Genomic DNA, 24,811 nt, shown 5'->3' with positions numbered 1-24,811 from the left:
TGGTAATCTTTGTACGAAATGTTCCTTTCATATCTCCAATTTTCTTGAACAGATCTCTGGTTTTCCCCATTCTATTGTTTTCCTCTATTTCTTTGCATTGCTCATTTAAGAAGGCCCTCTTGTCTCTCCTTGCTATTTTTTGGAAATCTGCATTCAGTTTCCTGTATCTTTCCCTATCTCCCCTACATTTTGCATGCCTCCTCTCCTCCGCTATTTGTAAGGCCTCGTTGGACAGCCATTTTGCTTTCTTGCATTTCCTTTTCCTTGGGATGGTTTTCGTTGCTGCCTCCTGTATAATGTTACGAGCCTCCATCCATAGTTCTTCAGGCACTCTGTCCACCAAATCTAAATCCTTAAACCTGTTCCTCACTTCCACTGTGTATTCATAAGGGATATGATTTAGATTGTATCTTACTGGCCCAGTGGTTTTTCCTACTTTCTTCAGTTTAAGCTGGAATTTTGCTATAAGAAGCTGATGATCTGAGTTACAGTCAGCTCCAGGTCTTGTTTTTGCTGACTGTATAGAGCTTCTCCATCTTTGGCTGCAGAGAATATAATCAATCTGATTTCGATGCTGCCCATTTGGTGATATCCATGTGTAGAGTCGTCTCTTGTGTTGTTGGAAAAGAGTGTTTGTGATGACTAGCTTGTTCTCTTGACAGAACTCTATTAGCCTTTGCCCTGCTTCATTTTGAATTCCAAGGCCAAACTTGCCAGTTGTTCCTTTTATCTCTTGATTCCCTACTTTAGCTTTCCAATCCCCTGTAATGAGAAGAACATCCTTCTTTGGTGTCATTTCTAGGTGTTGTAAGTCTTCATAGAATTGGTCAATTTCACTTTCTTCAGCATCGGTAGTTGGTGCATAAACTTGGATTACTGTGATGTTAAAAGGTCTGCCTTGGATTCGTATCAAGATCATTCTGTCATTTTTGAGATTGCATCCCATTACAGCTTTTGCCACTCTTTTGTTGACTATGAGGGCCACTCCATTTCTACTACGGGATTCTTGCCCACAGTAGTAGATATGATAGTCATCCGAACTGAATTCGCCCATTCCCTTCCATTTTAGTTCACTGATGCCCAGGATGTCAATATTTATTCTTGCCATCTCATTTTTGACCACATCCAGCTTACCATTATTCATGGTTCTTACATTCCAGGTTCCTATGCAATATTTTTCTTTACAGCATCAGACTTTCCTTTCGCTTCCAGGCATATCCGCAACTGAGCGACCTTTCGGCTTTGGCCCAGCCGCTTCATTAGCTCTGAATCTACTTGTACTTGTCCTCCGCTCTTCCTCAGTAGCATGTTGGACGCCTTCCGACCTGAGGGGCTCATCTTCCAGCGTCATAGCTTTTATATGCCTGTTGTCTTTGTCCATGGAGTTTTCTTGGCAGGGATACTGGAGTGGCTTGCCAATTCCTTCTCCAGGTGGATCACGTTTGGTCAAAACATAACTTCTCCAAGTTATTTAAGCCCCTTCGCCACGACAAGGCAGTGATCCATGAAGGGGCCACAAATATTTAAATGTTGCCTATTCACAATTGTTTAGAATTCATGTAAGGGGCAAAATGTATCCGTTCACTTATGCAGATATCCAGTTTAGAATATTTTAGGAAAGACTAGTGCAGGTGTGTACTTCGGGTGGAGAATGTTTTTATACTGTATTTTTCTATTGCTGGGGAACCTGTGGCCCTTCGGATGCTGTTAAGTTTCCCACTATCTCTGACCATTCGTCATGCTGGCTGGGGCTGTTGGGAGTTTAGCAACATCTGGAGAACCACTAATTTTCCATCACTGATCTATACTTTGCCTTTTGATTATGATTGTCAAGGTGGCTTACAACATGTTGCAATAAAAAATAAGAGCAGGCATCTGGTTGCTCCTGTGTCTTGCATAACTATTCCTCCTTTGTATGGTCTCTTTTCCAGGGTTGCTTACAAAAATTGTGATATGCAAAATGCACATGCGAAAACACACTTTCTTTCTAGGAGTCTGCATTCCCCATCCACTATCCCTTTGCAAAGCTGGTGCCCTCTAGATGTTTTGAACTACAATTCACAAAAGTGGATGGGAGCTGTCCTATAGAGCATAACATCTGGAGGGCACCAGGTTGAAGATTGTAGTGCTGAGGCAGCCACACAAGGAGGTCTTCTAGGTGAGGCAATCTGCATGTCCCTTGAGTGCCCACAAAGGGACCAGCTTCTCATTCCAGGCAAGCGACACATGGAAAGGGTAGCATTTTTAAAAATGGCCATTTTTAGGCACAAAGGCTAGATCTTCCCACATTTTAAGATTTGCCTGTCCATTCATATACACATTCAAACCATTGCGTTCAGAATTGCTCCCTGAACTCACTTAAATGACGCAATACATTCAGCACCTACCTACGTTTAAGCCTTGACACAGACATCCAACTGAAGGTTGGTTTTGGGTTTGTTGCTTTAACTTCCCTAATTCAAGAGACAGAATAGTACCATATATACACAAATCTAATGCACTATCAGAGCCAGTGTAGTGTAGTGCTGCTGGGTGACCTTGGGCTAGTCACACTTCTTTGAAGTCTCTCAGCCCCACTCACCACACAGAGTGTTTGTTGTGGGGGAGGGAGGGAAAGGAGAATGTTAGCCACTTTGAGACTCCTTCGGGTAGTGATAAAGAGGGATATGAAATCCAAATCCAAACCATCAAATCTAATGCACACTCTAATTTTCACAATGTAATTTGGCCCAAAAAAGGTGCACATTACATTTGAGGAAATACTATATGTTTATTCTTTTAAATTAAAGTTGGTTCCTAAGAAGAAAAAATCACTACAAGATTCGGCATTGCATGGAATTAGCTCACCCCTTCACTTGACGAAGAGGATAGAATTAGCTCCCCAGACTATTCAGAAGGACAGTGTTTGGGCTGGCAGGCAAGGAAGAAGAGAGGAGAAGCCAGCAATTCCAACTGCATGTTTCTCCCTAGCAGCTGTAACTGCTGCTGCGGCTCCTGAGTTTTGTCTGAAATGGGAAGGATAAACACCAACTGTGGCTTACTGCCACTTTTGGTGTCTCCCCCCCCATTGGTTAAATTGTTATTTAGTTAAATGAAAAATTTTAATGTTTGCCTACAGTGTAGTTTTGCTTGTATGCCTTATGACATAATTGTTCATTTGTTGCTTATGTGACTTTGTAATGTTTGTTTATTCCCTTTTCCTACTTATCTTTATTACCGGTACTTTGTTCCCTGTTCTGGAATTGAAACTATTCAACATAGAGCAGGCTGTGAATACTGTGAATAAAACAAAACCATCATAGGTGTTGAATTAAAGTTCCACATGCTGAAAATAAGAAACAAAACTCCAAAACACCAGAGAGATCCCATTTTATTTACAGAGCAACCTCAATGCTGATGATCAGGGTGTTGAAAATTTGCCTTGCAACAGAAAAAAAATCTCTCTCTTTTTAAATTACCAAGACACGGTGTGTTAGCTGAGACAGAACGGAAGTCCTGCATGGAGTTTAGACCGTTAGAAGCTCAGAGACCGGACAGATGTGTGGACCAATTCATTTGAGCAGCTTAACCACCATTTGCCAACCTAGTGTAAAGCATATGTTTTGGGAATATAGCCAGGATTGTAGTCCAAAACATCTGCAGGGCACCAGCTTGGCAAATGCTGGCTTATATTAAAAGCCCCAACAACGGAACTGCCAAGACCACCAACCACCTTCTGGCAGACAGTGGGGTCAACTGTTGTGTTTCCACCCCAGAAGAACTCTGGCCTTATCCCTACCCATTTCCAAGATCGCAGCCCAGAGTGAAGACGGGGAGGAGAGACACCACCCCTCCCTGCCTTCCACCCTACAAAAGCATCACCTGCACAGGATAGAAAGGGGAACTGAAGGCTAAGCCATGAAGAGAGAAATGCTTTCCTAAGAGGATCTGAATTGTGTGTTTGACAGTTAGAAGAAGAGGCAGGACCTCTTTACTGCGGAATGGTGGGGGGAGAAGGAAGACCCCACCCCACCCCAACCATTTCTATGGCAAGTTTGCAGTTCCACCCTTTTTCCTGGAGCAGCTACTCAATGTGCAACATTTAGCAGCATTTTACACACGCACAAACCACCTGACTGCTCACTGAACATGACAGCATCAGGTTCAATTCTACCAAGGAGACAGGTGGAGAGAGAGAAGGGATTGCTTGCAGCAGGTACCTCCCCTCCTCCTGTCCAAAAAAGCAGCACTGGGCACTCCCCACCTCTCTCTCTGCCATCCTTTGGTCCCTGCCCAGCAGAGACTTGGCACAGATCCAGCAGCAAAACGGGCAACTCTGGTCGCTTTCCTCCCCCTGCAATCCCCAGCAGGTGCAGGCTTCTGGGGCGGGGCGGGGTGTTGGAAGGGTTAACCCAACAGGCACAGCTAATGTTCACATGATGTAGGCGAAGCCCCTGCTGTACCATCAGGTTATGATGGGGGTTGCTGGGCGGCTTACTCCGCTCCCAAACAGCTGACGCACACAGTCTGGGCACCTGCTTTATAGAAAGCCCTCCTTCCGAAACTGCTCTTGCAGGATGTTTCTGTACTCTTCAAAGCCTCCCTCAATGCGCTGCACAGTGCCATTCCCACACACCCACAGCTCCTGGCACACCAACCGGATGAAACGCTCGTCATGGGAAACGAGAATCAGACCACCCTGGAACAAGAAGGACAAAGAAACCTCAGACTTAAAGCATGCCATACCAGCCTCAGCTCTCCCAGCCATTCTCCTGCTAGCCGCAGGTGCTAACCTGGGGCTCCTGTTATCGCTGCAGATTTTGCAACATATTTTATATCTTGCAAGCTCCTTTTTGGACAGCCAGTTTTGGCTGAAATGTGGGATAAAGCTATAATAAAAAGAGACTCCCTGATCCCCCATATCACCAAGGAACAGGGCAGCAAAGCTGCTCAGCTCTGTTCGTAGTGCAATTAAATGGCGTAGAACAGCCTCTGCCAACCAGGTGTTTTGGACTACAACTCCCATCAGTCCCCAGCAGCACAGCTGGACAGGAAGTAAGTGTTTCTGCAGAGGGACTAAACAGCCACTTGGAGGAAGATTTACCCGGAAATTGTTGAGCGCTTTGGCCAGGGCCTCAATGGTCTCCATGTCAAGGTGGTTTGTCGGCTCATCCAGAATGTAGAAGTTTGGGCTGGAAGGAAAAGGGAAAAGCAATGAATGTAGCACTGGGTTGGAAATCCCTGAAGCGAGCCACAAAGGCACTTCCTTCCTGTGCAATAATTGAGGTCATTATAAAAGAAAACAGGTGTGGTGGAGGGCATACTCATCTGAGCATAGTTACCAAGGCATGGTCATCTGAGCAAAAGCCACTCTGCTTTTCTGGCCTCCAGACAGGCTGGCAACAGGACGGACGGCTAACTCGCCAGAGACTCCATAGCATCCCAGCTGATGGCGGTACTCCTCCTCTGTCTTCCCTGGAACCCAAATACCGAAAGGTGTCAAATTCATGAAGAAGCTGCCACTTACCAGCATGTTAGCTGAACAGAACCTCTCAATGCTAACGAGTACCCATTGCTGGGGAGCAGCTACAGAGGAAGGCCTGCTTATGGGTCTCCCAGAGGCATCTGGTTGGACACAGTGAAAAGCAGGTTGCTGGACTAGATGATCCTACTCAGCAGGCTTCTTATATTCTCAAGACCATCAGAGCACTGCTGCTCTGCCAGGATCGACGAGACCACAGTAGCCTAATAACACACTGATCTTAGCACTGGGTTAGAGGAGTGGCGTGGCATTCAAGGCACACAAATTCACAGAAAGAACCACACTTGAGCTGGAGCTAACAGCTAAGAAAAGAGGCCCCAGATTACTAGGATAGAGATGGTAGGTTAGCTTGACAGTGTCTTTTGGTTACGGAGCGAAGTGGATTCTTGAGTGGCTGACCTCAGGAGGACACTGGGAAAATTATTATTGTTATTATTAATTCAATCTATTGCCTGCACTTGAACATCAGGGCCCAGGGCAGGTTCCAACAAGTTCAATATTAAAAACAGTTCAAAACAAATTAGTCACAGGAATAAGGTCCTGAAAACATGGACCTTGGGTCTCAAAGGTCAGGGTAGATGAGTGTTTCTGCTTGACATACCAGTAGAAACTACATTTTACTATGTTTATTCTGTTGGAAGCTGCACAGAGTGGCTAGGGAAACGGAACTACTGAGACACACCTCCCCTCTTGCTGATCTTAACACTAGAGAGGATCTGCAGAGAAGGAGGATATATTTCAGTTATTTGGGGCTCAAGTCACATAGGGTTTTAAACACTAATGTAAGCACCTTGAATTGGGTTTGGAAACTATCTGGCAACAGATGACACTTGAGGTTTTCTGATCTGGTGAGTTACACAATATGCACTTGAACAAATAAAGAAATACATTGTTAAGCTCCCAACTAAAACTACTGGTAGATATAGTATAGAGCACATATATGTGTCTTTTTGAAATACTGGGGTGGGGAGGATGAACTGCTTGCAGATCACCAATAAAGCATATGTTTTCCTAGAGGCTGGATAGCTGAAGGGCAGGAAGGTATATTTCTTCTCTCCCAAATCTGGCTATATTGCACTCATCCTTATTTTTGTTATGTGTCACCAACTAACTCCACAGGAATCCCTCCAGCTTACCTGGAAATTTCTTTGCTAGTAGCTCTGTGGCACTGATGTTGAGATCCAGCTGATCAACATGGTGCTGGCTAAAATAGCCAATCTTAAGGTTCCTGCCAAGCCAGAGCGAGGAGAGAGAATGTGTTATTACAGGAAGCAATTATGCAGCAACAACCTCCCATTTCTGAAACCACCTAAGTGAAGGAATGTTTTTTTTCCACTGTGGACAAAAATGTTGCTGCCTGACACTGAGGAGAGAGTATAAAAGCACAAACGGACTGTTTCTCCTTCAGCTACCAAAGGAGATCCATTTTCCACAATTCCCCCCTATGCCCAAGGCAAATGATCTCCTACTGCATCCATTTGAATTAGTATGCTGAAATAGTTAGTGGAAAGTAGGTTTCGTATATTAATTCCCATATATCACTCATTCCCAAATCATTTGGATTTATTTCTCTTCCAATAAAGAGACAATGTAATGAATGAAAGGGAGGAATCATACAAGACATTAAAGAGAAAGGGGGTTTAAGGTGGATGAAGAGAAGCTTTGCCAAGTACACAAAATCAGACTCTTGGGCTCTGATAGCTCCTCAAATGTATTGAGTTCTTGTCAAGAACTATCCACCACATTTCCAAAGGCTGCTCCCCTACCACAGGGACGAGAAACTTGCTTCTCCTGTTAATAAAAGCTTCAAAATCCCTATGCTCCAAATTTCAAAATTTGCGGCATCTATGTTTTGCAGTTCATACCATCACTGAGGTTCTGCTGGAGACAGAAAGCAACACACAGAAGCATATACCGCAAATGCTTCGCAGGAATCTATGTTGTATCCACAACTCAGCTTTCTGTGGTTTGACCCATTCGCCCCATAACACTATCAAGCCCCCTTATTTTTGCTGAAGCTACCTGTGAGCATGCCTAATTCCTTCAACAGGTGCCAGATCTCCCATCAAGATCTTCAACATTGTAGACTTGCCAGCTCCATTCTCCCCTACCTATTGGAAACAATGAATGAATGAATAAATGAAAGGACATCCTTCAGAACTCTGGGAGGGTTTCACCTGACAATGCCTATTAGTGGAAGCCCTATGCAAGTATGCAATGGGGCTTTCTCCCATTCCTTTTCCTGCACACTCCCTGAAATTGGCTCTGTGTGTGTGTCTCTCTCTGTGTGTGTGTCTGTAGAGATAACTTCTAGAACAGTATGCCGGGGCGGGGGGGCAGGGGGGGAGAGAGAGAGAAAAGAAAAGGGGATCATTCTGTCTGGCAAGCTGCAACCCTTGCACAGATCGAACGTTCATCATAACGTGAAATCAAATGTTACCCTCTGTTTTAATTTTAATTGTCATTTCTCTGCTCAAAACTTCAATAATCAAAAGAGAAAACCCCTCTCCATACCACACAGATGCGGGACTCCAGGTCGGCTGAGACTGAGAGGGAGCGAAAGATGTAGTTGTTGGGCTCATAGTAAAAGTCCACTTCATCCAGTTGCAAGATGGGAGGAGAAAACTTCTCAAAGCCATCTGGGAACCTGCAGGAAAGAGAAGGGAACTGAGCACAAAAGGAAGTAGCACAAAGGAGAGTTTTACTGTTTAAAGTTATTCCTAGTGCTGTTCTGACCCTAATATTTAGCACTTACAGTGCTTTCTGTGTTCAAAGCACCTCTCGTACATTATTAGAGGTACAGTCTAATGGCATGTAATACATCCGATTTGCTGAAGCCAAGTAGGTCAGGACCTGGTCAGTGCCTAGATGGGAAATTGTCACTTAAAGTTACAAGGAATAAACCATTATAAAGAATCTTATTGCAATCCATACAATAACTCCCTAAGGCAGGCCAGTATTATTACCACCATGTAACAGATGCGGTGGGGAGTTGAGGCAAGCTGAGCAAGATTCAAACTGGAGACTTCTCAGTTTATAGCTCCATCTCTTTAGCCATCAGGCCATCCCAGTTTTTCAGGGCTGTTATATGGTCAGGGACCATATCAGGAACACGAGCCACCACATCGTGACATCTGAGGGAAATGGAAGTGTCCCTTCCAATTCTATGATTCTATATCTGCGAGACAACAGTGTGAATAAGATGAATGCTCTATAGACCCGGACACTGTATCATTGGGTCACTGGCAATGGAAGCCCAATGGGATGCTCCCACTGCAGGAGCTTCTAAGTGCAGAACAGGAAATGCCATGCAGAGAATTGGCACTCTCCAAAGAGCCTGTTACCAGACACTTGCATCCAGGCCACATTTTTAAAAGCCCTTTCACAGAACCCTCTGCAGAAGGTGCCTGAGGTATGAATCAGTCTGAAGCCCCCGAGAAAATAAAGAACCAAAGTGACAAACTCAAACCAATCTGTGGACATGAGGTCTTTTGGAGCAGGAAAAAAAGAGGAAGGAGAACATCTTCCCCATATGTTATGGTATTGCATCCCAACCAGGTTTCAACTCGATTCCAAGTCTGGAGAAGCCTTCCCAACCTGGTGCTCTCCAAATGTCAGTGGACTCCAGTTCTCATCAGCTCCAACCAGCATGGCCATTGGTTAGGAACGATGGGAGTTGTAGTCCAAAACATTTGCAGGCGACACCAGGTTGGGGAAGGCAGGTCTCTTCACTTTCTGTTTGCAGTATGCAACACTGTATGTTGTCCCATGCAAGTTCCTAAACCAGCTGCTAGTCCCACTGACTAAGAAGTTCTTGAACACACAAAGGTATCCAAGGCAAACCAACTCTCGACTTAGTGGTCACGAAGTGAACAGTTTATCGAGACCAAGAAGGTCAAGAAAAGAGTGGTTCTGGCTTATGAGGCAGAGAGCGTCTGGCGCTCCTCTGCAAAAGTTAGCTGTCTCATTTATGCGAAGAGACACTTACTTCATTATCACTTCAGAGTCTTTGTCCACAGGTTTCAATTTTGGCCTAAGAGACAAAAGAAGGTCAGACCCATTGCAACAAAAGAGGACACAGCAATTTAGAAGCGGGGAAGGCCTCACTCACACCAGAGCGCCTCCCATGGAAAGAGCCATCTACTCCAGACTCACCGAAATCAATGAAAGCAGACTGTCCCCCATCCTCTACAACTACTTGAGCAAGAGCATCTAAGCCAGCCTTGCTCAACCTGGTGCTCTCCATATCTTGTCATCCCTGGCCATTGACTATGCTGGCTGGGGCTGATGGGGGCCCAATAACATCTGGTAAGGCTGGCCTATGAGTTCAAAGACAGCAAAGCAAGAGGGACCACCTGTGGCCTTGACTCAGTTTGGAAAGTACTGCAGATTTCCAGAAACAACCTGTTTTCTCTGTTAATAACAAGAGCGGGGAACCTTTGGCCCCCCTGATGTTGAACTACAACGCCCACTAGCCCTAGCAAGCATGGTCAATGACCAGGGATGATGGCACATTTGGAGAGCAAAAGATTCACCCCACTTGGTTTATAATAAGGCAGGAATGCTGGCCTGGATTCATTAAGTTCAACACAGTAATGTATTTTTTATGGGGGGGGGTTTCTTACGCTTCCCATCTATATACAGGTTGCAAAGATTCCAAAAAGAAAATATTGTCCAAGGAACTTTGATATCTTGGTGACTTTGTGGGCCCTGCACTTCCAAGCCTCTGTTATCACCCCTGTCAATTTATTTTGCTTATTGATATATATATATAAATATTTTATACCACCTTCTTGCCCTAACAGCAATCTGCCGAGCCTACATTTACTCATTCACTTATTCATTAACACCATCTTTGTGCCACCCCATAACTTAAGAAAACAAAACTCCTTGCAACCCCAAAGTTAAAAGACAGTTGTCTATCTCCGGGTGGAATCGTGCAATGCAAATATGGGCCAATGCTCAATCCAGCTGTGGTGGATACTCACAGCTTCTCCAGAAGTTTGAGTTTGCTCTGCACTTGAGATGCCCGGTTTGCATTATAGCGAAATCTATCAATAAAGACCTTGAGAAAAAGAGAGAGAGAGAGAGAGAGAGAGAGAGAGAAGGGAAGATCAGAGACTTTCAGGTAGGAGAAGCCCTCTGCAGAGTCTCAGTCATGAGAACATGGCTCATTTGTGGACCCTAGCCACCTTTATTTCTACAGGTGCATCCTGGTGATTTTAATCAGGATGTACTTTCAAAAATCCATTGCCCTGGATGGCACCCTCTGCAATGCAATGAGGCCTAAGAAGTAGGTCAAATTGCTTTCTTGCAGGTGCCGCTGAAGTAATACGGGGGCCCTCAGGTATAGTGGGGGTTGAACCTGAGGAGCAGAGCACATCCTGCGTACTCATAGGCATATCATTCAAAACCCACTCACATGTTTCTCATTCCAGTTTACACAGAAGATTGTAAGCCTGTGGGCCGTACCTAGTGAAGTCTCAGAAACATTGGCAAGTCGGGGTGGAAATGGGTTCCAGTGGTCTTCCTCCATCTCACCCCAGTTCTCAACATCTCACCTCTGTGACCCCAGACCTTGCAAAAAAAGGTTTCAAATGCTTTGCAGGGGAAACTGATCTTTGAAGCAGAATCATACAAAATGTACACATGTGAAGGTAATTGGCGTGGGGTCATTGCACACAGGACGTTGTCTTTCTCGTCAACGATCTTCTACTTATTTTAGGCTGTCACTCAATTAAAATGTGTGAGCTGATTCACCTTATGAATTTTAACCAATTCACTGTGCATTGATTTACATGCTAAAAGGAGGGGGGGGCGATGACACATCCTTTGGTTTAAGTGATGTGCACACGTGTCACAGCAGGACATCAACTGAGGCATGGACTGCTAACACAGAACCCAGAGGTGCGCGGGCACCCATAGGTCCTTCCCTGGTGCTCACAGGGTTGCAACAACACATACTCCTAAGATTTCAAGGGCGGCATTACAGCTGAGTAGTTAACTTGAAAAAAGTGAACATACTTCCCCCCAAGCCTAATTGCTGTTAGTAAAGGGAGAATATGAATTGGGGGGGGTAGTTGTGGTGCACATATGGTTTCTCTGATCTGCAAATGTGCCCACAGACCCATAAAGGTTGTCAATCCCTGTTTTGAGGCATCTTGCCTTTTTTTTTAAAAGGCAGTGCTTCCCATCTGCAGCTTTTATAAATATTTAAGCATTGTAACATTGCATCTAGAAAATCTACTGACTGATTTATAGTGAAGATTTGAATAAAAAAACTGATTAAATCTGCTGTGCATTCCTAATTTGATTAGGTGCAGAGAAAACTAACAGCCCTCACCTAAACTCACTAACCCAGGTATGAGTGCAGTACTGAATGCTGAAATCCACGTGCAAAGAAAAAGGTTAGAGAATTGGGCTGGGCACAGTATTTGGCCTCTTGAGAATCTCATGCTTCTTTCTTTTTTAAAAGCAAGTTTCTAATCCGTAGGGCTGCAGAGGCGCACTTGAAAGTCTGTATGCAACAGCTGCTGAAATCTCAGAAGTCATAGGCATGTGGCCAAATTCGGTGGGTAGGGGTGGGTGGGGCTTCATTCAGCCCTCCTGCTTCTTATCCCCATGGCCAGGAATTCCAGAATAAATTATGCAAAATAATTTGGAAAGCACAGTACAAATTATGTGAAAAGCAATTTTGCACAATGCCAACATAGGTCAAAGAATTTCACTTTTACTGGAGACAGAAACTGTGGTGGTCGATCAGCCTCAGCCAGAGAATGAGCAGTGGTCAGGGAAGATGGGGCTGGGAGTCTAGCAATATCTAGACGGCTTTAGGATCTCTACCCTAAGCTCAGGAGATGGGTCCACATGAATCTACATCACCTCCCTCTGACACGCTCTTAATATTGACCCACACAGCGAGGCTATATCCCTAAACAGAACCATACCTGGATGTGCTCTCGATACTGTTGCTGAGCCTCAAACTCGCGCTGCTGGTTCTTCAACCGCTCTTCTTTGATCTTGACGAAGTTCTCAAAATCGCCACGATAACTGTCGAGCCGCTGCGAGTGGAGGTGGATGACGTCAGTGGCCACGGCGTTCAGGAAGTTCCGATCGTGGGACACGACCAGGATGGTCGACTGCCATGTCTGGAAGAGCCAGCAACCAAGAGTCAACCTCAGCAGTGTGGAAATTTCAGACAGGTAAAGGAGGACCTAACCTAGTTCTCATCACAGCCTCTTCCCACCTTTCATCAAAATGCTAAGGGAAACAAACCAAAGCAAACCAGAAGCACAATCTGGAAAAATATTCTTTTAGCTTCCAACAGACCTGCAAATAGTTCTCCAGCCAGATGATAGCCTTCACATCCAACATGTTGGTCGGCTCTGGAAGTGAACAAAAATGAAGTTCTTTGGCAAGGGACTTAGAAGTTAAGAAATTAAAAAGCACCCATTCTCCAAACAGGATGGAAGTTCTTCGACAAAGTGATGATGTAACTCTGTGGTAAAGCATATGCTGTGCAATTAAACATCCTGGGTTCAGTCCCCCATGAAAGCAACTTAAGTATCCCAAGAATGGGGGGGGGGCACGGGACATCCTGGATATCTGCTAACCAACAGTAACAATGGTAGGAAATTAGCTGGGCCATTGAACTGAAGGTGCCATCAATTAAATTTCCCTTGAAAGGACTTGGTAGAGAGGTTTCACTTGTATTTCGGGTCTGATTACCATACAACTGTGCTAAACCTGTAATTCAAAGGGTCACACATCTCTGTTAGGACTGGCAAGTGTCCACATACAATGCAAAAGCTCTGAACTTGAACAACTTAAAAAAAGAAAAAACAACTCCTAGAAGTTCCAAAACACCAAACACATTTCTAGGACCAAAAGAAGGTCTTTTTATCAACCTGTTAGATCTTATATGCAGAATTCATCATGCGAAAGGCTGGACTAGATGAATCCCAAGCCGGAATTAAGATTGCCGGAAGAAATATCAACAACCTCAGATATGCAGATGACACAACCTTGATGGCAGAAAGCGAGGAGGAATTAAAGAACCTTTTAATGAGGGTGAAAGAGGAGAGCGCAAAATATGGTCTGAAGCTCAACATCAAAAAAACCAAGATCATGGCCACTGGTCCCATCACCTCCTGGCAAATGGAAGGGGAAGAAATGGAGGCAGTGAGAGATTTTACTTTCTTGGGCTCCTTGATCACTGCAGATGGTGACAGCACTCACGAAATTAAAAGACGCCTGCTTCTTGGGAGAAAAGCAATGACAAACCTAGACAGCATCTTAAAAAGCAGAGACATCACCTTGCCGACAAAGGTCCATATAGTTAAAGCTATGGTTTTCCCAGTAGTGATGTATGGAAGTGAGAGCTGGACCATAAAGAAGGCTGATCGCCAAAGAATTGATGCTTTTGAATTATGGTGCTGGAGGAGACTCTTGAGAGTCCCATGGACTGCAAGAAGATCAAACCTATCCACTCTTAAGGAAATCAGCCCTGAGCGCTCCCTGGAAGGACAGATCGTGAAGCTGAGGCTCCAATACTTTGGCCACCTCATGAGAAGAGAAGAATCCTTGGAAAAGACCCTGATGTTGGGAAAGATTGAGGGCACTAGGAGAAGGGGACGACAGAGGACGAGATGGTTGGACAGTGTTCTCGAAGCTACGAACATGAGTTTGACCAAACTGCGGGAGGCAGTGCAAGACAGGAGTGCCTGGCGTGCTTTGGTCCATGGGGTCACGAAGAGTCGGACACGACTAAACAACAACAACAGATCCCAGAGGGCCTAAGTAGATCTGCTGGGGATAGATGGATGTGCTTTGCTGGAAAAGAGTTGGACTAAACAGTAATTTGGTCTTCTCCTGCTTTATGGCTCAATAGAGACCACCACTTATAATCTTCTGAACAGGCTATGCTCCACTTTGGGGCCTAGATCTAGGAGTTTATATCACATTCCATGAATTCTTCAGACTTTGCATCTCGCCCTCTAGCACAGACATGTATGATGGTACAAGGTCTACATGGCTTTGCCCCACAATCTATTAATATATATGCCAATATCACCTAAGCAGTTAAAACCAATGTGCATTAATAAACTTTGGGCGCTTATTAAAATGGAGGGACAGTTTTAATGTATGTTTAGAACACAAAACCAAACAGAAACATGGTGCCAGTCGATCTAGATTGGATCAATGGTGTCATGGCCCTCTTGCTCTGGACTGGATTAATTCAGAGCAGGAGGACCAGGACTCAATTTAGATCTTCCTTCAATCTTGCTCTTTCCTCTAGCCTTCAAATTATGGTTAGAAAGCCAACTTCAACCCATAGCTTCAAGCAATCATTTTGAGGTGACCAGTTTGATTGATTTGAAGTTTACCACTGCAAACTTTGGCAAGATCAACTTGGAAATGAACAACAGAACCCCAACAGTTGAGGGTAAAAAGGTAAAGGACCCCTGATAGTTAAGTCCAGTGGCAGACGACTCTGGGGTTCCGGCACTCATCTCGCTTTACAGGCCGAGGGAGCTGGCGTTTGTCCACTCTGCAGACAGTATTTCCGGGTCATGTGGCCAGCATGACTAAGCCGCTTCTGGTGCAATGGAACACCAAAACCAGAGCCAAAACGGAAACAGAAACGCTGTTTATTGAGGGTAGGAGCACATAAATCCCATGGATTTCACATTTGGAGAATACTGTGTAGTATGCACTTTCTTCTCCCCCATTTGCCTCCAAACAAAACTTACCATCAAGCAGGAGGAGGTCAGGCCTGAGAACATCAGAACCAACAGGACAAGGAGAAACGGATGGAGAAAGAAAGAAAGAGAGGCAGACAATCAATATTAAGGCTCAGTTTGAAGGCTACTATGAAGTTGTTTTGAAAGCATTTTCTCTTACAACATGGGATGGACTAAGCCAACAATGACTACCCCATCCAACTTCAGCAGTTTTTGCTTAGTTATCTTAGATTTGCTGGGTTGACATTTCCCACTCAGCCCAGGCTTTTGTACCATTCGAGAATACAGCACATCAACAAGACATACCTGGCGAAAAGGGCACGAGCTAAAGCCAGCCTCATTCTCCAACCACCTGAAAACTCTCTGGAAAGAAGGAACACACATCAGATTCCCTGTGCCAGGTGGGCACCCATCAGCATACATATACAGCAGACATCATTACGGTTCTTAACAATACAAGGTGGAAACCAGAGGTATCCCAGTTTAATCTATTGTCACTCCACCCACATCCCCTGTCCAAACTGTAATGTGAAGCAAGCGGCTACCAAGCTTTCTATCACCTGGTATGTGCACCTCGCCCACAAAGACCACCTTCTGCTAAGGTAGAAAGGAGGAAAAGCTAGGACTCCCAACAGCTCAGATCATAGCAGGAAAAAGTTAAGCTCTGGTAGAGATCACTTACTTGGTTGTCTGTTGCTGCATCTTTGCACTGAATCCCAGCCCAGCCAGAATGACAGATGCTCTGAAAAGTGGCACGGGGGGGTGGGAGGGAGAAGATAAATAATTGAATGAAGTCAGTAAGTTGGGGAGCAAAGTATTTCCAATGAAGAATGCAGTTCCAATTGGCTGAAAGATCTACATGTTGTTCCAAATGCACTCAGACTTTTAACGAGAAATTTAAAGGCACAACACCCATCTGAGATGTAGTGCTGGAGTTTATTTCAATGTAAACACACAGAGAAATAAAGAAAGGAAGATAAGGAGCAAGCTTCATACCAAAATATTGCATTTGCCAGCTCAAGCTAAATGTGAGGATCAGTTGTGCAATTCTCCAACCCAAGCAGTTTTAACAGACATCTGCCTCAGAAGCTGCCAGTCCAATTGGCAGAATTTATTTATTTCCTGACATTTAAACCCAACCTTCCTTCTGCAGTGGAACCCCAAGATTGTGCACTTGTGGTTCCCACATAGGCACACCCTGGGAATTGTTGCAACTCCCCATTTCCCTTAAAGTAAATGTAACTCCTTTAATGATTATACAGCAATCAGTACTGCGGAGATACAATCCCTGGCCCTCTGAGCAAGACTCCAACATGCAGTTGGAGAACAGAAAAGTTGGAGGGGTGTTCCAGCTTGCCCTTGAATCTGACCCATGCAACCTTTCTGTAACATACTAACATCCTGCTTCAATTACATCCAAGGCCTAAATGCATGTCTTGAGGGGTGGGTGGAGGCACAGCTTGGAGTGGCTGGCATGCAACCTCTTCAGCCGCCATCTCACCCCTCAGGGAATAAGTGTGCCTCAGTGGGTGGCTGCCCAGCCATGGCTAGAGGAGTGGCTGGCACTCAGCCTTCTCCTCCCCCCAGTCTTGCTTGGGCAAATGGTTGGGCTTTGTGAGCAGCTAACACATCCCTGTTGTACAAGTTATTCCACTGCTGCTTCTCTGTGGCACGCCTGGCAGAGAAGTGCTTGGCTCTTTGTAAACAAGCGAAGGCTTGAGCTGTTCGATTCTAGCAGAGCTGGAGACAGCATGGGGCACCAAGGGCAGATCATTGTCAATTTATGGGCAGATCAGCAAGGTCAGAGGCAAAATTCATGGTGTGTTCTCCTCAGCCCAGAGGTTGTTGACAGGTGCTATCATACAACCTTCTGACACAAGTCCTGTCAAAAAGGACTCCACCTCCTATCTGGATTTGAAAGTCAGGGTTTAGAACATCATACATCCCAAATCCTGGCAGCCGTTCACAAAATTTCTCTCCTTAACATCTAGTAAACTAAGCAAATGGCTGAAGATATGGATTTGCCACAACTAAAATGAGTGGCATCTTACCTTGCTGGAGCCTTGTCCGCCTCAATCTCTTCTAGCCTGGCATAGATTTCTGACAGTCGAGCACCTTCAGTGCCTTCTCCCCTGAAGCAAGACATAAGAATAGCATGTCAGTTTCGTGGGTGGTAAGAGAAGGGCAGCTCTGTACCAGAGGACGCTTATGTCTGAGCTAAGAAATTTGGGAAGGTGGCATCAAGGCTAGGATTACCTTCCAGAATTGACTCGGGCTGTCAGCTCCTTCTCCTCCTTCAGCAGACTCTCGCGGGTGGTATCACACTCTAGCACGCTCTGCAGGGCTGGCGTATCATCCCCTGCCACTTCCTGCTCCACGTGGAGGATGCTGATGTGTGAGGGGATGCGCAAGTTACTACTGGCAATCATCTTCAACAACGTCGTTTTGCCCAACCCGTTCCGGCCCACCAGGCCATACCGCCGGCCATATGCCAGGTTCAAGTCTGCACCAGTGAGGAGGACACTGAAAGGAGAGAACACACAGACCCTTATAACAGTCAGACTCACTGGCCCATCGGAGTCTCTGCACAAAGCAGGTTGCTGTCCTCCCAAACTACAGAAACCATGGGAAGCAGATGAGGCAGAGTGTCAGATGCCTCATCCAGGCCATGTGGTACAATGGCATCACAACACCTTGTGGGTAGAGCTACAAGTAGCCTAGCTTAGGAAGCTCTCTCTCTCTCTCCCCACCCCCAATCTACTGCTTTGCTTTTAGTTTCTACTCACAAGTAGCACAAATCCAGCCATCACACCACCCAGCGCTGGGCTTCCTCCTGCCTCCAACTGCAGAGGCAGAGCTTAGCCATCACAGCTAGTATTCTGACAAACACCTCCTGGCCTCCCAACCTTTCAACAACTTCCAAACATACTATTTTATAAATGTGTACCTCACCCTTCAGTGTAAAACATTCCTGCAATAGCTAAAAGCCATAACATGCAAATAACACAACAGCAACAGAAGAGATAAAAGCAAGAAAAAACAGGAGCAAGATAACAGCAAGGAAAAAGAGAGATTAAAGGCCTTGGAAAATAAAATGCTCTATGCACAGCACAAAAGACACATCATAAAAGGTGCTAGATTAGGCTCCCTGGGGAAAACATTTCATAATTGGGGAGCCACAACCACAAAGACCCTGTCCTCAGTTGCTACCCATCATTTTAGACAATGAGGTGTTAGGATCTCTTACTTGCAAGTAGGACCCTGGCAGAGACACATGGCCAACTGGAATGTTCCCTCCCTCCTGGTCAGTAGTCTGGGAGCTTCAAAAGCTTTCTCCAGCCCGAACATCACAGCTACTGATGCCAACTGACACCAGCACACTTACGAATCCGCAGAGTTTGTGCAATTGTGCAACAGAACTCAGTAGCACAGCATTTGGCTAATCTACGTTTATTTACATATAAACACACATGGAGCACTGCAACATGGCTCCCTCTCTCTCTAGCATCAGGCAGCAAAGAGAAAGAACAAAGGACAATAGTCCCACTTCAGGAAACACAGTAACACAAACTTTCTGTCTCCGTCACGTCCCACTCTGTGGAATGTAAACATACATTGTCATGTGATAGGCAACAATCCCATGAATGCAAACACGGGGGATGAATCTCACTGGAGAAAGCATTTCATAATTGGGGAGCCACAACCACAAAGACCCTGTCCTCAGTTGCTGCCCATCATTTTAGACAGCAAGGGCACCCAAAGGAGAGCCTTCAAAGACTGCCCAAGTATACAGGCAGGCTGACACCAGAATAGAAAATCCCCAGATCAAAGCCAGATAAGAGTTCTAAAAGGATAAACATCAGCACTTTGAATTGCAACAAGAAAAAGGCTGTTTCAGCATCAGTAGGATGTTCAATGCTCAGTTCCGGTCCGTGATCATGTTTTTTAAACTATAACTGCATACAGGCAGCCCCATGGACAAGCATGCCAACAACCTGAGCACCATCTGCCAGTTCAGAGATTCCCATCCACAGCTGACAGGCATGTCTACCCCACAAACTCTGGGTGCCCATCAGCCTGCAAGCACTCACCGCTCACCGAAGGACACGTCGAAGTTCTCAATGCGTACATCGTAGGATTTGTTCTTGCCTGATGTCTCGAGACGAGTTTCCTTCTTGCTGGCTGCTTGGCTGGCAGATGCTTCTTCAAGCACCCTGACACCAGGCAAGAAACAAAAGGGACCATTAAAACAGGGGAAGGCAAACATTTCTTCCCATTATTTGGAATGCCTCAGCCTCCCCAACATTCTCCTCCCATGAAAACTTGATTCTTGCATGTAGGCTAGAACCTGTCTCCCTGATAAGACTTTTCACTCACAATGGGCTTCCAGACTTCATAGAATCTCGGTCCTGCTTCTTAGTCTGCTTGGCTTTGAGGCGAGCCTCTGCTTTCTCCAGCTTCTTGGCATTCACTATCTGCAGTGCAAGAGAGGGAGAAAGAAGCATCAGAGGAAATGCCTGGTTGAGTCATTGGGATTAGGTTGCCCCCCCCCCCCAGGCCAAGCACAGTTATGCTACCTCCCCTTCCACCCAACTGCACTACACTGCAGAATGGAATATATGGACTGAAATGGAGTGGAGGGAGACAGAGGAAGCCAGGATGCAATATGCCAGTGGTAACCAAGGTGGTGTCCTCCAAACATTGGATTTCAATTCTCATCAACCCAGGAAGCATGGCCAATGGTCAGGGATGATGGGAGCTGCAGTCCAGCAACACCTGGAGGGACCATGTGGGCCACCCCTGAACTAGAGAGCAAAGGGGTCCTTGCCACCCTAACAATATAGCCTTAGCTGACTCAGCAGTTTGGAATCAACTGACCCTCCAGCTCTGGTTCGCTTACCGAGTTCTGATCTCTCTTCAACATCATCCCTGGCAGCACATCCAAGCCGGAATCTGAAATCAAGCAAGAGAGAAGTGAAAATGCTGCTTACAAGAGCTTCAGCACCAATACATTCCCTTCCTCCACTGTACCCTGCTTAATAAAGCACCGTAGTTGGTAGTGTTGTTGCATTGTTGGCACCTGTCTGTCAAGAGACAATGGAGTACGCCTTTGGCAGTAAAGTCAAACTGCTGCATTAGCAGAGTCAAAGTGACCTCTCCGGGGTGGAAGTCTGGGCAGTGAGTATGGAGATCCTGGGCTTCCTAGCCTCACTGATGTGGTCCAAAGGAAAACAGAGCAATATGTTTAAAACCAGTTTGGCTGCAGGAGCCAAATTTTACTGCAGCAAAGAGCTATAATAAGCTTGCCGTGTTTCTCCGAAAATAAGACACTGTCTTATATTTATTTTTCCTCAAAAAAACACACAATGGCTTATTTTCAGGGGATGTCTTGTTTTTTCCCCTCCTCCCGCGGCCGGCATTGCTGCTGCGCCTATCACTGTCTTATTTTCGGGGTATGGCTTATATTCTTTGAATGCTTAAAAATCCTGCTACGGCTTATTTTACGGCTACGGCTTATTTTCAGAGAAACAGGGTAGGTGGCTTTAAAAAAACCACCAAAATTAAACAGAGGACCAATCAACAACTACTATCCATGGCAGCTAAATAGAACCTCCAGATCTAAAGACAGTATACCTGTTGCATGTTGATGGGGGAGGAGGGCAGGCAAATCATTGCCTTCATGCACCACTATCTAGCCGGCCACTGTATAGATCCCTGGTCTGATCCAGTAGGGGAGCCCAGAAGCAACAGGCCCTTCTGCCAGTGCTACTCACCATAATTGTCTGTGATCTTCGAAAGCTGGATGGGGGCATCCAGGAGCACCTGTCTGCTACCCTGGGAGTTTTCGCTGTCCCTGCCAGACACAAGATAATTAGCTAAGAGACCCTAAAAAAGTTTCTCTCTCAGTCATTATTAATACTTCTCACAGAAACAGCCTCATACGATGAAAACAACAGTCACACAGTCCAATATCCTGCCCTCAAACCCTGGGAAAGCAATAGAAAAGGAAACACGCCAACACCAGGAGTTACCAGAGCCCTGCAATACCTGCAGAATCTAGATCCCCACTGGCTGTATTATTGCCATTTGTTTGGTCCCCTCTGCCTGCTCTCAGCTTCACCCACTCAGTATCAGTCAAAGGGAACATACATATGGAGAGTGTTGTACATCCGCTGGCAGATAGCACGGATGTCCTCATCGTCCTTCGAGTCTCTGGCCACATCTTGCAAGAGCTCCCCGACTGCTTCAAACAGATCATCCACTGACTCAAAGTCTGAGCTGCCGCTGTGCAGCACCCCTGTGAAAGGAATGCAAGGCACCGTTAATGCATGGCTGAGTCTCTTGCATTCCTTTGGGCTTAGTCAGCTACCAGTAAGAATAGGGCCAATATTCCAACCTGGTGCATAGTTTATATTTATTTTTAGTTTGCACCCAGCTCTGATATTTTATGTGAGTGGTTCATAAAACTTTTATATAAATAATTAAACATTTACATCACCTCTTGCATGACCAAAGAACCTTTAGTTGGATGACTTTCCTACACCATGCTGTCAGACAACAAAACTGTTGCTTGGGATACAAATAAGATAGCTGGGTATCGTAAAGTTTGCTTCCCTTAAATTTGTCTAGGTGGATATACACTTATGCTGAATGGAAATACTGAACCATTGACCTAAGACTCAAGTCTGTTAGTAAGCAGTAATTCAATTTATTAAGGTCATGGGTTTGAGCCCCACTTTGGGCAAAAGATTCCTGATTTGCATGGGGTTGGACTACATGATCCTCGTGGTCCCTTCCAACTCTACGGTTCTATCATTCTATGATCCTTCCTGTGACACTGCTTGGGAAATGAAACCAAGGAAAAGTTACTTAATCAGAGAGAAACAAGTGTGATCCTGATTATGTGGTTTGTAATGAGGGGGAGGTCAACAATGTGATTTATTCTTCCCTCATACAATGTGGCCCACACACCACACCTCAGTTTGTGAAGCAGCCTCTGGGCTTTGGCTGATCCGTACCCTGTGATGATTTCCCAGAAAAATACCTTCCTAGACCTTGAAAGGAAAGGAGAAAGGAAGTAGTAGGACAAAGAACAGGCAAAATGTTTCATCATTCTGGAACTCTGAGTCCCGATCAGGGAAAGAACGGATTCAAGGCTTCAGAGATGAGGTGATGTATCAAAGCTGCAACACTAGGCATACTTATGATTGCTGAAGAAGAAGAAGAAGAAGAAGAAGAAGAAGAAGAAGAAGACTTATCTGGATGTAAATCCAGTTGAAATCTATTGTGCTTATTTCCATATAAGCATGTTTAGGATTAGGGCTGAAACTGAAATAAATAAGAGTAAAGTTTGCTTCCCTTAAACATGTCTAGTTGGATAAAAATCCTGAACCACTGACTTAAAACTAAAGCCTGTTAGTAAGCAGCCCATGATCTATTTGCTGCGCTGCCGAGTTTTGCCTCTGGCCTGCCCCACCACTCGTATGTGGCCCTTGGGTGCTCACCTCAGGCTGAAAATGGTGAAGCTGGCAGGTGAAGATTTTTTTGTTCAAACAGGCTTTTAGGAACTGACTGCTTTCAATGAAAGGGCTGGTGCTGTACTGTTTTTAATTATGATTGTTTGCATGGTTCTAATACCATGTATACTTTACTTGTATCTATATTTTACTTCTAACAGTGTTGGTTTTTAAAATTATTTCCCCCCTATGGTTCTCGTTTTTATATGCAAGCTGTCATGAGCCCCAAGGAAAGATAAATATGTAATGATTTCTTGCCTGTCATTTAACAACAAGCAGACCCCCTCAACCCCCCCCCCCGTATTAACTCACAGAAATACACACACACACATATATATGTCACTTGACTGGTTTCCAAACAAGGTCGGTGGCGTTACTGAATTGTTAAACTGGGTGACTGACAGCCCCTCAGCCTGAACCACAAGTGTCTAGTTACGCTCAAAGTTAGGGGAGAAGGGGCTTGATTCCTTGGAGCACCCACTGAACCAAACAGGAGTTGCTTCTGAGTAGGCAATGTGCAGGAGGACTGAGCCACAAAGGTTATTGGGATGCAGAAAGAAGTTTATTATTATTATTATTATTTAAAGAGAGATTTGCAAGGGAGTGGGCACGTTTTATAAAGCACATTTCCAGTTTTAAAAAGTGTTGTGGCGGTTTGAGCAATCGTGTGACTGCTGTAGGTGTGTGTGTGCCTATGTATGTCTATGTATAGGCACACATATGTAAAGATACTGATATGCATATACGTATGTATGAGAATGAAATATATGCTATCTGGGTGTCATTACCTGGGACCTTCGTTCCAGATAACACACACACACACACACACACACACACCATGAGTGTAGCCGGGGGGGGCGGCAGAGGGGGGGAGTGCCCCCCACCGAAGTCCTGCCCCCTCCCTACCCAAAGTCCTGGCTACGCCCATGACACACACGCATTTGGGCCTTGCATCCTACACAGCCGACACGAGGGGAGGCCAAAGTCAAAGAAGGAGCGGAGGGCCAAGGACCCCTTCGCTTGGCTTCCTCGGGCCGCCCGCCGCCCTCCCTTCCCTTCCCTCGGCATGGCCACCTCAGCCTTGTGGAGGGAAGCCGGGGACAGCCACGCTCAGGGAGCCCGGCTGGGAGGAGAAAGACGCCGCGCTCCCCGCAGCCCAGGCCCACCCGCTTCGCCCTCGCCTCAGCCTCACCGGTCACGTAATCGAACATCTCCCCGTCGAGTTCCGGGAACTCCCTCCGCAGGATCTCGGCGCAGGAGGCCGCCATCGCCACCCGGCCTCTGGGCCTTCCTCGGTTCCCGGATGCAGCCCTCAGACGCCGGCGCCGCGGTGGTCGATGGGAAATGTAGTCCATTCGTGGGAGAAACTAAGGCGCTCAGCCGGGCGCAAAGGACGCTGGGAAAGAGAAGCGGGGGGGGGGGAGTTTGCCCCGGGGGGGGGGAGAGAGAGAAAAGGATCGGGGCCTTCCTCTCCCCATTTTTCATCCAATTCCAAATAGAACCAATGGACGCCTTTTCAAAATTGCAATATCATAGGACCAAAGAGTGGAAGAGAGTAAGAGTGGTTCTACATTGGAACGAGAGTTCCTCAGAAGGTGGTAGACTCTCCTTCCTTGGGAGTAAAATAAAAAAATTCCTTCAGTAGCACCTTAAAGACCAACTAAGTTTTTATTTTGGTATGAGCTTTCGTGTGCATGCACACTTCTTCAGATACGGTGAAATAGAAGTCCCCAGGCACTTATGTAGAGAAGGGGTGGGGAGGGATGGGGAGGGGAGGGGGGATCACTCAGAAGTAATTACATCCAGGAGGCCCACAGACAACTTTCCAATACTGCCTTTTACATGAAATTGGACTCAGACCCCACACAAGGATACAAAAAAGAACTGAACAAGATTGTCAAGGAGCTACCCCTACACATCCAAGAACAGATCCTCACAAACACACCAGTGGAACCTCGGCCAGGAACTTTCTATCTTCTACCCAAAATACACAAACCAGGAAATCCAGGACACCCCATCATCTCAGGTAT

At 45.7% G+C, this 24,811-nt stretch overlaps 1 protein-coding gene across 2 annotated transcripts; it reads right to left on the bottom strand.

The window, feature by feature from the left end:
• Positions 1-3,354: 3,354 nt before the first annotated feature.
• On the bottom strand, positions 3,355-24,087 carry ABCF3 (ATP binding cassette subfamily F member 3). 2 transcript variants are annotated; one of them, XM_035102495.2, is made up of 21 exons: positions 23,974-24,087; positions 21,415-21,562; positions 21,039-21,118; positions 20,165-20,217; positions 19,642-19,739; positions 19,356-19,478; positions 17,521-17,787; positions 17,316-17,396; positions 15,947-16,006; positions 15,571-15,627; positions 15,274-15,296; positions 12,851-12,906; positions 12,469-12,669; positions 10,510-10,586; positions 9,510-9,554; positions 8,036-8,168; positions 7,544-7,632; positions 6,658-6,749; positions 5,322-5,454; positions 5,084-5,171; positions 3,355-4,678 (listed from the first exon to the last, which is right to left on the bottom strand). In XM_035102495.2, exons 1-21 carry the CDS (start codon positions 24,047-24,049, stop codon positions 4,520-4,522), a joined length of 2,139 nt encoding a protein of 712 aa, XP_034958386.1. In that variant the 5' UTR covers positions 24,050-24,087; the 3' UTR covers positions 3,355-4,519. The 2 variants fall into 2 exon arrangements, with proteins under 2 accessions (XP_034958386.1, XP_034958388.1); XM_035102497.2 differs by lacking the exons at positions 19,642-19,739; positions 20,165-20,217; positions 21,039-21,118; positions 21,415-21,562; positions 23,974-24,087 and having other exon boundaries at positions 19,363-19,476.
• Positions 24,088-24,811: the final 724 nt, after the last annotated feature.

The sequence above is a fragment of the Zootoca vivipara genome, chromosome 5, assembly GCF_963506605.1.
Source record: "Zootoca vivipara chromosome 5, rZooViv1.1, whole genome shotgun sequence".
NCBI classification, from domain to species: domain Eukaryota; kingdom Metazoa; phylum Chordata; class Lepidosauria; order Squamata; family Lacertidae; genus Zootoca; species Zootoca vivipara.
The sequence above is the reverse complement of the archived record's forward strand: the minus strand, read 5'-3'. Positions and strand labels throughout refer to the sequence as shown.

Coding starts and splice junctions, on each gene's coding strand:
- ABCF3 (XM_035102495.2), bottom strand. CDS start 24,049: ATGGCGGCCTCCTGCGCCGAGATCCTGCGGAGGGAGTTCCCGGAACTC. Junction 21,563..23,973: donor GATGTTCGATTACGTGACCG/GTGAGGCTGAGG, acceptor TTCCTTTCACAG/GGGTGCTGCACAGCGGCAGC. Junction 17,397..17,520: donor GCCCGAGTCAATTCTGGAAG/GTAATCCTAGCC, acceptor GTCTTGCTTCAG/GGGAGAAGGCACTGAAGGTG.